The sequence below is a fragment of the Ochotona princeps genome, chromosome 19 (assembly GCF_030435755.1).
Source record: "Ochotona princeps isolate mOchPri1 chromosome 19, mOchPri1.hap1, whole genome shotgun sequence".
Classification (NCBI taxonomy): domain Eukaryota; kingdom Metazoa; phylum Chordata; class Mammalia; order Lagomorpha; family Ochotonidae; genus Ochotona; species Ochotona princeps.
The window spans coordinates 23370602-23383160 of record NC_080850.1 but is presented as its reverse complement, the minus strand read 5'-3'; the positions used below and the strand labels follow the sequence as shown (position 1 = coordinate 23383160).

Sequence of the window (12559 nt, the reverse complement as noted above, 5' to 3'; positions counted from 1 at the left end):
TTATACAAAAAGAAGGAGAGACAGAGAGGTTTCCCATTTCTGTTTCACTCACCAAAGGGCTGCAGTGGGTGGAGCTGAGCCATTCTGAAACCAAAAACCAGGAGCTTCTTCAGGTCTCCCACATGAGTACTAGGGCTCAAAGACTTGAGCCATCCTCCTCCTCTGCTTTCCCAGTTGATAAGCAGGAAACTGGATTGGAAGTGGAGTCGCTGGGATACCAACTAGTCCTCATAATGGGATGCCAGTGCATAGGTGAAGGATTAACTTGCTATGCCACCATACTGGCTCCTTTCTCAGAGACTTCTATTAGGGGAGAAGATTTGGGAGTAGTTCTATATTGCTATGCACCTGAAAAGGTAGCATATAGAAAGGAGTAGAAAGGCTGCCCTGATATATTTTCTGGGGAAAAAGATTGCATGGAAGGCTCAGCCAGATTTGAAGACAAATCCTCAATGATTGGTTCTCAGTATAGGAGAATTCTTATACTGAGCCAGATACATGCTGTGACTTAGCTGTTTATGTTCTGATTTGGATCTTGTTCTTTCTTAACCCTGAACAAGACAATTGAGGCCTGATGAAGGGAATTGCATACAAGGTACCAGCCCCCAAACAATTCTTCTTAATTCTTTGTGTACAACAAGTACAATTGTTAGTATATGTGAACACTGAGATATACTTCACAGTTGATACTGATATTTTCTCTGGGGTAAGAAACTGAACCGTCTCTCTTCAGAAATGTCTTCAGAAGATGAAGAGCAACATGACCTGTCACCTAGGGACTCAGCTGAAGGAAATGACCAGCTTCTATCTGTGGTCGATCCAGAGCCTCAAGAAGAATCGAGTACTGACTACAAGCAATTTGAGACCAGTGATCACTGCAGACCTTATTCTAGGATCCATATGGAACCTCAGGAGAAATCAAATACTAACTTCAAGCAGTTTGTTATCAGAAAACTACAGAAGAACTGCCACTGCAGTCGAGCCAAAGCAAAGAATTTGATTTTTGATTTCCTTCCTGTTTTGCGGTGGCTTCCAAAATATGATATAAAGAAAAACCTTTTAGGAGATTTTATGTCTGGCTTGATTGTGGGCATCTTATTGGTACCCCAGTCCATTGCTTATTCCCTTTTAGCTGGCCAAGAACCTATCTTTGGTCTGTACACATCTTTTTTTGCCAGCATCATTTATTTCCTGTTTGGAACCTCACGTCATATCTCTGTGGGAATTTTTGGAGTACTGTGCCTTATGATTGGGGAAGTAGTTGACCGAGAACTGCACAAAGTTTTCCCTGACACTATCCCTAATTCTACAGTTGGGAGCACATTATTAAACCACACATCAGATATGTCTAACAAAAGTTACTATGCAATTAAAATTGGCAGCACTGTAACATTTATGGCTGGAGTTTATCAGGTAAGAAAAACTGTTCCAGTTTTTTCCTGTTTTTTTTTTTTTCTTGCATAAGTGATCACTGTTCATGAAAAATCATATCTGTGAGAGATGTTAGGGATCATAGTGAATATTTGAGATACGTGAACATTTAAGCCAAAAATCAAAGGTTAGGTTTTCTGACCTAACCTTTGGTTGCCTCTTAACCCGGTGAGTTTCAGTCAATCATGTTTTAATTATCTGTTTGTAAAAATTTAGATAAGAAGTGATCCTTAGACTTTCTACTATAGATAGCTCTTCAATTTTTTGAAAAACAAATAGTATTGGAGGGAAAGAGAGAAAGCTCCTATCCTGCTGGTTTGATCTCAAGATGCCTATAAGAGCTGGTGCTGGCCGGGTCACAGCCAAGAGCGGGCAGCCTAATCCAGGTGGGATCACAGGGTTGACGGAGACCCAACCACTTGAGCCATCACCTGCCTTCCCGCAGTGTGTGCATTAGCCGGAGCTAGTCTTGAGGGTAGCCAGAACTCTGACCCAAGCATTTCTGATAGGAATGTGGGTGTTCTAAGTGGCATCTTAACCTCTAGGTCAGTCATTCTGCAACTTTTTTACATGTCAGAAAATAGCAGATTAGGTTGAGATTGAGCATGGATGGTTTTTGACAGATTCAACATGAGCAGTCAGGCAAGTAGAAAATAGAATGGGGATTGGAACAGGAATACAGGAGTTCTTCAAATTACATGTTTCCCCCCATCATCGTTTAGACATGTTGCTCTAGGAGTGACTGTTACTAAAGATATTGGTTCACTTGCATTGTTGGGTGTGGAGGGGAAAAGTTGAGGACCACTATTTCATAACATCAGCTGGGAAAAGGGATTAGAAATGAAATTTTCAGGACTCCCATGGATTTCCAGATAAGCTATTGCCATCATGCCCTGCCTGTTAGCACCTAGGAACCAGTGCCGCCCCCACCCACTCACCCCCAAATGTCTCCTGTCTTGCAGCCATTGGACCAAATAAGGACAGGAAGAGTAGCTCCTTTGCTGGTACTTAGTAGGCGAAGGAATGAAGGTGACCTGCATTTCTCAGGGTCCACTTACATCTGTGCCTTCCCAAGAGGAAGGAAAGGGCTATAGAATTCTGAGGAGCTGGGAGAAAGAAAAATGACACAGAAATGCAGAAGCTGTTCTGGAGGAATCAGAATTATTGTTGATAATGGAAAGGCAGTGTAGCATAAGCACATGTACACTGGCTGAGAACAGTTTCAGGAGGTTTAAGTCCTACAGTAATTTTTTTAAAAAGATTTTTGTTTATCTGTTTGAAAGAGAGAGGTAGATGTGGGGAAAGAGAGGGAGAAAGAGTTTTCCATTCACTTGTTTACTCTCCATGAGACTGTAATGACCAGGGCTGGGCTTGGTTAGACCGAAGCCAGAAGCCAGGACTTTATCCAGGTCTCCCATTTGTATGTCATGGGCCTAAGTTCTTGGGACATCTGCTGCTTTTCCTATGCCATTACCAGGGAATTGGATTAGAAGCAGAGATCCAGGACTCAAACCAGGACTCCAGTGCCCATATAGGGTGCTACCATCATTTCAGGGAGCAACTTAATATAGTATGCCACAAGACTGGCTCCCTTACAATAATTGTTAAAGTGTGATTCTTGGGCCTGGCATGATAGCTCAACTGGCTAATCCTCTGCCTGCAAACACCAGTATCCCAGATGAGCACTGGCTTGTGTCCAGCAGCTCCACTTCTGATCTAGCTCCCTGCTTATAGCCTGGGAAAGCAGTGGAAAATGGCCCAAAAGCTTGGGAACTTGACACCCATGTGTGAGACCCAGAAATAAGCTCTTGCCTTCAGATTGACTCCGCTGCTGCAGCCATTTGGGGAGTTTATGTGAACCTGGTTTTTTTAAACAATTAGATTTCATAGTAACGGTTATGTTTGAGGAAATATATGGTTTCTTAATTAGAGGAGTTTTTCCAATTTGAGATTTGGTTTTCTTATAAATTCTTGAAAGTTTTTTTGTTTTTGTTGTTTTATGAAACAGCCTTACAGAGCCTAATTTTAGTTTAAGTTGCATGGAAAGTTAAAAGTCCTAAATTCCGGTTCAGTTGAAGCCAGTGAATGAACTGTGAGTTTGGGTGAGTTGCTTAGCCCTATAAGCATCAATTTCCTGTCTTTGTAAAATGAAGATTGGTCTGTAAGTGCATTTTTCTAGCTCTGATATTCTGTATAAAGTTTATTTTTGATAATCTTTACATATTTGATTAGGGTATAAAGGGCCAAGTGCTAGAGGAAAGTGGGTGAAACCATTGTTTTGACATTCTCTTTTCATGTTCCTGTATCTGGGGAGAGGGGAGAAATAAGGGGAGAAGCCCCACCCAGCCTCCCAACCATCCCAGGGTCCCAGATGTGGGGCATGCGCTGAGGGTCCTGCTCAAGTGGTTTTGGTAGTTCAGCAGTTCTGAATTGCTGCCAATCTTTCCACTCCAAACATGATAAAACTCTCCGGACTCCCCTGGCTGACATAGTCCACCTTAGAGTCTCTATTTTCCCGGGTATTCACTGCCAACACATGGCTGGGGTAGATGATCAATTTGTTCTGTCCTTCATCCTGTTATGGCACCAGGTGTCCTGCAGGCTCCTTTGTACTGCCATATCCTCCATGTGTGCCTAGATATGCTGTCCATTGCTCCAAGCCACTGAGGAGGCTCAGCTCTGACACGTGCATTCCACAGTCAGACCATGGAATCTGCGATTTCCTCCATGGTTGAAGTTCTGAGTCCAGTGGTTCAGTTGGGGGGATTCCCAAAGAAATTTCATCTGAGGTTATCCCAGACCTGATTCTTGTGTGTGCTTGCCAACAAAGGGTCTGCCATAGTCCCTCTCCCAAATTGGCCTATGTGCACACTATTAGTCACAATTGCTGGGTCATTTGTCTTCCAGCCCTGTTTTCTATGCAAACTAATGGGTGTTGCAGTCCAGCCGAATCCTGCCCACTGCACACTTTGCCCCTACGCAAACTAATGGGAGCTGAAGCCTAGTCAGAGCAACCTGCAACAACCCCCACCAGGCCCACTCCCTGCCCTGGTTCCCATGCTTGCCAGTATGTACAGCAGACTGGTTCAGGCTGTCCCACATTTCATTTAGCTCTCATACATGTCAATGGGCATTGTAGCCTAGTTCAACCCAATAACCCCACTATTCAGCCCATACATGTGCTGGTAGTTGCCACTCTCTGTCTAGCCATGCCTGTCCCAGTTCTGTTTCTCATATTTACCAGTGGGAATGGCAACCCAAGAGGGAGGTGCCCACTGTTTCCCTACTGGTGCACTCCCAAATCCAGGTGATACTGCAGTTTAGTTTTCCTCCTGTGTCAGCATCTCCCAGCTGATGGTGTGGCAAGGCCTAACCAACCCTCACCCCCTCTGGCTAATGCATGTACCAGTAGGTACAGTCCACCCAGCCTGGCTTGTCCCTAATTCAGTTTAAATGCAGGCCACCAGATGTTGTAGCCCTGCCTTGCCTGGTCTGCCCTCAATCCCAGCTCTCACACTCACCAGTGGGAATAGTGGCCCAGCAGGGGAGCTCCCTGCAGCCCTCCATTGGGTTCACCCACTTTCCCCCAGGTCTCACATGTGCTGGTTGAGCACTGCAGCCCAGTCTGATATAACCCACCACATCTCGGCATTTGCTAGTGGGTGCTGTAGCCTGGCCTGGCCTGGCCACGCCACCCCAATTCCAGCTCGTGCTGGTGGGGACCACATCATAATCAGCCCAGCCAGCCCCCAGTCCAGGCCTTAATGTGGACTGACTGATATTGCGGCCCAGCCTGGCGTGACCCACACACCATTCTGACTCTCGGATTTGCCAGTAGGTGATATGAACTGGCCTAGTCTGGCTTGCACCAGACCTGAGCCAAAGGTAAACCTGTGGGTACCATAACCTGGCCTGGTCTGGGCTGTTCCCTTTCTCGGTTCTTGTGCTTACGTGCAGGGACTGCATCCCAACAGAGGAGTTGCCCAGCTCCTCCATCAGAACCTCTCCCAGTGCCAGATCTCGCACACACCAGTGGGTCCGTGGCCCAGGCCTACTTAGTCTACCTCATGTCCTAGCAGAAACAGTAGCTTTTCCTGACCATCCTTCACCCATTTTGGTTCTGACTGTTGGGGGCTGTAGCCCAGCCCAGCCAAGCTTAGTCTATACCCAGATACAGCTCATGCATGGCTCAGCAGGAACAGATACCTAGCCCAGTCCATCCTATACCCACCCTGGTTCTTACAAGCTCTAATGGGTGCTGGAGTCTAGCCCAGTCTTGCATTGCACATCAGTCTGACTCATAAAGATCTTCAGGCCTTTCCCCTCTGAACCACCAAGTTTCAATCCCCTCACTTAACTGCAAGTACAGTGGCCCTGTCATTGGGTGTCCGTCAGGATTCATTCCTCACCTACACATACAATGGCCTTATCCATGGATGTCCCTAGGCAATAATTCTATACCCCCAAGATCCCAGAGCTCACTATCGGGCAGCCAGCAGGCAGAGCCCGGCACCCCATGGTGAGCTCTGGCTGCCCACAGCCCAGGAGGACCCTGCCCCAGCTTAGCAGTGGTAGATGGGGAGCTAGGATGCCCAGCGGAAGCCTGGGCCAGCATGGGTACCCCCAGCCACAACCACATAATGGGAGATCCAGTCACCTGCGCCACTGCTCAGACTTATCTGGACTCCACCCTAGCTCTAGTGTTCTTTATCATTCTGATGATGTGTCTCCATGCCAGAAAGATCCGGATAATGCAAAGTTTAGAAGCTGTTTTTCCATTTGTATTTATATTTTTAATATCTTATTTATGTTTAAGATGTATCTTCTTATATCTGTTTATATCTTTCCTTCCAGGTAGTGATGGGCTTCTTTCAAGTGGGCTTTATCTCTGTCTACCTCTCAGATGCCTTGCTGAGTGGATTTGTTACTGGTGCCTCCTTCACTATTCTTACATCTCAGGTCAAATATCTCCTTGGGCTCCGCCTCCCTCGGAGTCATGGTGTGGGCTCACTCATCACTACCTGGATCAATGTCTTCAAAAACATCCATCATACCAATATCTGTGACCTCATCACCAGCCTCTTATGCCTTCTGGTTCTTTTGCCAACCAAAGAACTCAATGAGCACTTCAAGGCCAAGCTAAAGGCACCAATTCCTACTGAACTCATTGTTGTTGTGGCAGCCACGTCAGCTTCTCATTTTGGACAACTAAACCAGAAACACAATTCTAGTATAGCTGGACATATTCCCACTGGGTTTATGCTACCCAAAGCACCAGACTGGAAGCTCATTCCCAACGTGGCTGGAGATGCAATAGCTATTTCCATCATTGGTTTTGCCATCACTGTATCACTTTCTGAGATGTTTGCCAAGAAACATGGCTACACAGTCAAAGCGAATCAGGAGATGTATGCCATTGGCTTTTGCAATATCATCCCGTCCTTTTTCCACTGCATTACTACTAGTGCAGCTCTGGCAAAGACATTAGTTAAAGAATCAACAGGCTGCCAGACTCAAATTTCCAGCGTGGTAACAGCCCTTGTTCTTTTGTTGATCCTTTTGGTAATCGCTCCTTTATTCTATTCCCTTCAGAAATGTGTCCTTGGTGTGATCACAATTGTGAATCTGCGGGGAGCCTTTCTTAAATTTAGGGACCTGCCCAAGATGTGGAGGGTTAGCAAGATGGATACCGTTATCTGGTTTGTCACTATGCTGTCCTCTGCACTGCTAAGTACTGAAATTGGCCTGCTTATTGGGGTGTGTTTTTCTATGTTCTGCGTCATCCTGCGGACCCAGAAGCCCAAGGCTTCCTTGCTTGGCTTGGTGAAAGAATCTGAAACCTTTGAATCCACATCTGCTTACAAGAACCTTCAGACGAAGCCAGGTATCAAGATTTTCCGCTTTGTAGCACCTCTCTACTACATAAACAAAGAGTGCTTTAAGAGTGCATTATACAAAAAAACTCTGAACCCAGTCTTAGTAAAGGCAGCTGAGAAGAAGGCAGCCAAAAGAAAGCTCCGAGAGGGAGCAGTGAACCTTGGGAGTGTACAGGATGAAGTTTCAGCGCACCTTTCCCCAGATCTGCAGGAGCTGCATACTGTCGTGATTGACTGCAGTGCAATACAGTTTTTAGATACAGCAGGCATCCATACGCTGAAAGAAGTTCGCAGAGATTATGAAGCCATTGGTATCCAGGTCCTGCTGGCTCAGTGCAATCCCTCTGTGAGGGATTCCCTAGCCAGGGGAGAATACTGCAAAAAGGAAGAAGAAAACCTGCTCTTCTATAGTGTGTATGAAGCTGTGGCTTTTGCAGAAGAATGTCAGAAACAGAAAGCAACATGTATCCCCAATGGTCTGAGCCTGGCCAGTGATAATATGGATGGAAGCGAAAATGATGTCTAGTTGACAGTTAAAATTTAAAGTATGCAACACTTATTAACCTGTTGGCTAGACATTATTCTTCCTTTGAAAACAAAGGCCTTTGCTTACACTCAAATGTATTCGAGCTTATAGTTGAGCAGAATCCAAACAAAAACATTGTGGTTTCAAGCTTTCTTGTAAGTAGAAAATATCCATGAATGCAGTAACCCTAAACCATATTTACCAACTTTTTTTGAGGTGCTGTATTACTCTTGGACTCTTCCTTCTCCAGGAGGTAAAAGGGAAGTTGAGATTCGCTTTAGAAGTACTAAGCTGCCTCGCCTTTACGTGGCTGTGGAGAATGATGAAAAAGAGGTGGGAAAGAATGTTGCCCCTGCCCTTGTACTAGCAGGTCAAGAGCCTTCTGGAACACAAGGTTGTAACAAGACAAGTTTGTTCTTAATTGTGCTACTCTGTTCCCAAGTTTTGCTTCTCAGGGTGCAGTAGGATCTCTGGCTTTCTGTAGGAAAACCGCACTCCTGCTCTTTCAGGCTGGGAGCTATGGCACAAGGCTCTGATGACAAGATAGGTTTGTGCTGTCTTGACATTGGGCTTTGCATTATACACAGCCTCCTTTGTGATACAGTTGTGGGCATGCCTTTTTATGTAGGATAAAAGGTAAACAAAGAACTCTTCAGAGTGAGAAAGAAGACAGTGGCAGACATCCTTGTGTTTTTCTATATTCTTGCTTCTGAAGAATTCTTTCATTAAGGTTGCCTTACCTTTCAGTTATTTTAGTGTCTTCCCACGGATTCTGTCCTAACCTGGTCTGTCGGTGACAGCCCAACCAGACAAGTGGGGGGGACGCTTCAGCAGTTTTGAACAACATTTTTGAAAAGTGAACTGAAACCAAACCGTCACAGACAGATTGCTGAAAGAAATGACTTACAGTTTCCCTTAAGAATTGATTCACTAGGGCTGGCATCTGGCCTGGCAGTGAAGACATCAGCATCTCAAAGCAGAGTGGCTGGGGGCAATTCCTGCCTGTAGCTCCTGACTCCTGCTAACATGTAGCCTGGGAACCAGTGGTGATGGTTGATCCCCTGGCTGTTTCTGTCTCCCTGCTTTGGCCTTGGCCCGCCTGCTGCCAGATAAGATGCCATTTGGGGAGTTAAGCAGTGGATAGGAGTTCTAGCTCTGTCTCTGTCTCTGCCTCTCAAACTTTTTTTTAAAAAAATTAAAAATTAAACCCAGAACTTAAAAAAAAACCAGCATTCTTAGCAGGAAATTTATTTTTGTTTCTCTCTATAGATTTTAGCAAAAGTCTTCTGGAGATTGATACTTTTTCCCCCAACTAGAAGATGCTGTAAGAAAAACTGTAACCAATGGAAAAGAGTACACAGAAGTGACAGCGTTTTCAAAATTTATCCATAATTTGTAGATATTTTATGAAAACAAAGTTTACTGCCATGCATCCTTTTGAAATACAATAATTATTGACAGTGATGGCTTTTAACTCGTTTTGGGACTAGGGAACACTTTTATGTGACATTGAAAGATATCAGTGCATATTTAATACAAGCCTTATAATTCCTCTAATACTGGCACAGCAAAAGAATTTTAGTCAAGTCAAGAATTTAGAGGAGTCCCTCAGAAGGAAGTAGTAACAAAAGTTGATCTTTGCTTAAGGTTTGTGTCCATATGAGCTCTTAAACAATTCTGGAGCTTTATGCATACAATTAACAAATTCTTGAATTGCATTCTAGTTTGACCTGTCCCATCTAATTGGATTAAGTGATTCTGTTTTTAGGAGCCATTTGCAAAACTCTTGAAGATTTAACTAGAATTGACATTTACCCTCTCTGGGTTGAAGCCTGTCTGTACTTGCACGTTGTTAAAGTGGCTTTGATTGCTGGCATTTAAAGCAATCACACCTGGAACTTTGCTGAGCCTAGTGCACCAATAACAATAGGAATGTTTTCATTTGCTTCCTTGCACAAGGCTTGGACTTCAGTTTATTAGGAGATACATTGAAAACTTTGTTGATATAAAAGTACCTTACCCTAAGTTTTTTAGTGTAAATAAAGCATTTCCTTGTTGCTTATTGACAAATATACAAAAATTTGAGTATCTTAAAATAGCTATCATTTAGCTGAAGTACAATGTGTATACTGCTCAGAGCTGAAACTCTTTCAACCATACTTAACTTCCAAATGTGTTCTAATCAGAGTAGTGCAGTGGGCCAGTGCACAAGCAGATGTAGGAGAGCACTTGAAGGAGCAGAAGGGAGCAGATAAATATAAAGAGCTTGTGACCCAGTAGAGGGAGAAGAGGAGGGAACCAGTTGCATAGGATCCATTCCCTGTTCAGCCCCACCTGAGAGTGAGCGATCAGAACCAGAAGCTACACCTATATTTGAGAACAAGGTCATAACTGGGTTCTGTTTCAAGGAGAGCAAAGTGGCAGATTCAGGCAGACATTGAGGGCTGAGGAGCACACGGTAGTACAGGGCAAAACCTTGGCTGGTGAGAAAGGCCCTGCTCTGTAGCACCGAGCAGCTGCTGACTGGGCTGCTAGGGCAGGCTGCCGGACGGGTTTCCAGTTGATCTTTCCTTTCCTTTTTGAAGGCACACCAGATGTAAGCAAGGTACAACTTATTCTGACTTAGCGTGAAACAAGAGTAGACACTGATGCCAAAATTTCATGCTCAGTGTACAAGATGATAAACTTTAAAAATGCATGAATGGGGCCTGGCGGCATGGCCTAGCAGCTAAAGTCCTCGCCTTGAACGCCCCGGGATCCCATATGGGCGCCGGTTCTAATCCCGGCAGCTCCACTTCCCATCCAGCTCCCTGCTTGTGGCCTGGGAAAGCAGTCGAGGATGGCCCAATGCATTGGGACCCTGCACCCGCGTGGGAGACCCGGAAGAGGTTCCCTGCTTCGGCTTTGGATCGGTGCGTACCGGCCCGTTGCGGCTCACTTGGGGAGTGAATCATCGGACGGAAGATCTTCCTCTCTGTCTCTCCTCCTCTGTGTATATCTGACTGCAATAAAATGAATAAATCTTTAAAAAAATGCATGGATGATAGATGAACTCATCAGATTGTTTTAGTGTTGGGGCCGGCATGGTGGCACAGCAAGCTAATCCTCCCCCTGCCCCTTTGCAATCGGCATCCCAAATGGATATTGCTTCATGTTCTGGCTGCTCTGCTTCCAATCCAGCTCTCTCTTCATGGCCAGTGGAGGATGGCCAGTCCTTGGGACCCTATGTCCAACTGAGGGACTTAGAGGAAGCCCTTGGCTCCTGCTTTGGATCAGCTCAGCGCTGGCCACTGCAGCCTTCTGGGGAGTCAGCCAGCACGTGGATGACCATCTCTTTGTTTTGCCTTCTTTCTCTGTAAAAGTCTGCCTTTCAAACACACACACACACACACACACACACACAGTTTTAAGAAAATTGTGCTAATGACTATATTTTTAAAAGATTAATAAATCAGTCTCTAGTAATTTTTTTTAAAAGATGTGTTTGCTTATTTGGGAGGCAGGGGAAATTTGGAAGAGTGATAGAGAGGAGAGAGAGATGTTGCATTTTCCGATTTACCCTCCATATGGCTGCAGTGGCCTAAGCTAGTTTGGGCCAAAAACAGAAGCCAGGAACTCCTTCTGGGTCTTATATGGGTACCAGGAAGTCAAGTGCTCAAGCCATCATTTGCTGCTCTCCAGGTGCATTAGCAGGGAGCTGAATAGAAAGCAGAGTAGCCAGCACTCAGATTTGGGATGGTGGTGTTCCAAAAGGTGGCTTAGCCCATTATGCCACCATGCCTGTTATCTCCTAATAATTTGTCGTTTAAGAACATGTGGCCAGAATTATTAATGATACTAATATAATTGATTAGCGTATAATTGCACTGATATAAAAGTAAGAAAAGAGCCTCAGTGCATTTTGTGGGAAGAAATTCAAATCCTATAACTCTTACTAATGTTCCTAGGATGTTGTTTCCTTCTGTTGCCATGAATGAGCCATAGATTCTCTTTGCGTTCATGAAGGTATTACTTGAGAAATTTCTAAGAACCTATCCAGGAGTCAGGCACCCTGGGCTAGGTACTGGTACTATGTTACTAAATCCGGTACTGTATAATAAGTCTCTCAGGTAGCAAGTGGGGCACTTAGGAGGGATTCAGTGGGACGTTGAGCTGAGGAGATCTAAGCAAGAGGACATGATGCCCATGATGTATGCCAGGAAAGGATTCCACAGAAAAACGGTTAAAATCTGATTGATAGGAATTAATTTTATTTGAATTTTCTGTTTCTTCCCTGCTGATGTTTCATTTATTCTAGTGATATGGTTTGTTTTTTTAAAGATTTATTACTTTTTTGAAAGTCACAGAGAGAGATCTTTTGTCACTGATTGACTCCTCAGATGGCTGTAACATCAAAGGGTGGTCCCAGCTGAAACCAGGAGTCAGAACTTTCTCATGTAGGTGGCAGAGACCCCGCACATTTGGGCCACTTTCCACTGCTTTTTCCAGGACATCAGCAGGGTGCTGGATTGGAAGTGGAGCAGCGCAGACAAGAACTAATTCTTATATGGGATGTGGGTGCCGCAGGCAGCAGCTTAACCCACCTCACAAATACTAGCTCCTGATGCCTTTTTTCAAAACTGGGATTAAAAAGTATTAAAAAAAAATTGATATAGAAAGCTGTTACATTTCAAGCAAATTTGGCCTTTATTACTCCCTCTTTTGTTAAGATTTATTTTTATCTTTT

The 12559-nt window shown here is 44.6% G+C and overlaps 1 protein-coding gene across 1 annotated transcript; it reads left to right on the top strand.

Moving 5' to 3' along the window:
- Positions 1 to 635: 635 nt before the first annotated feature.
- SLC26A2 (solute carrier family 26 member 2) lies at positions 636 to 9059 on the top strand. The gene is made up of 2 exons (XM_004587542.2): positions 636 to 1413; positions 6286 to 9059. The coding sequence occupies exons 1-2, from the start codon at positions 736 to 738 to the stop codon at positions 7831 to 7833; spliced, it is 2226 nt and encodes a 741-aa protein (XP_004587599.1). The 5' UTR covers positions 636 to 735; the 3' UTR covers positions 7834 to 9059.
- Positions 9060 to 12559: the final 3500 nt, after the last annotated feature.

Excerpts from the sequence above, each read along its gene's own strand:
- SLC26A2 (XM_004587542.2), top strand. The coding sequence starts at position 736 with ATGTCTTCAGAAGATGAAGAGCAACATGACCTGTCACCTAGGGACTCA. Across the intron at positions 1,414-6,285 it reads TTATGGCTGGAGTTTATCAG|GTAGTGATGGGCTTCTTTCA; the intron begins GTAAGAAAAACT and ends CTTTCCTTCCAG.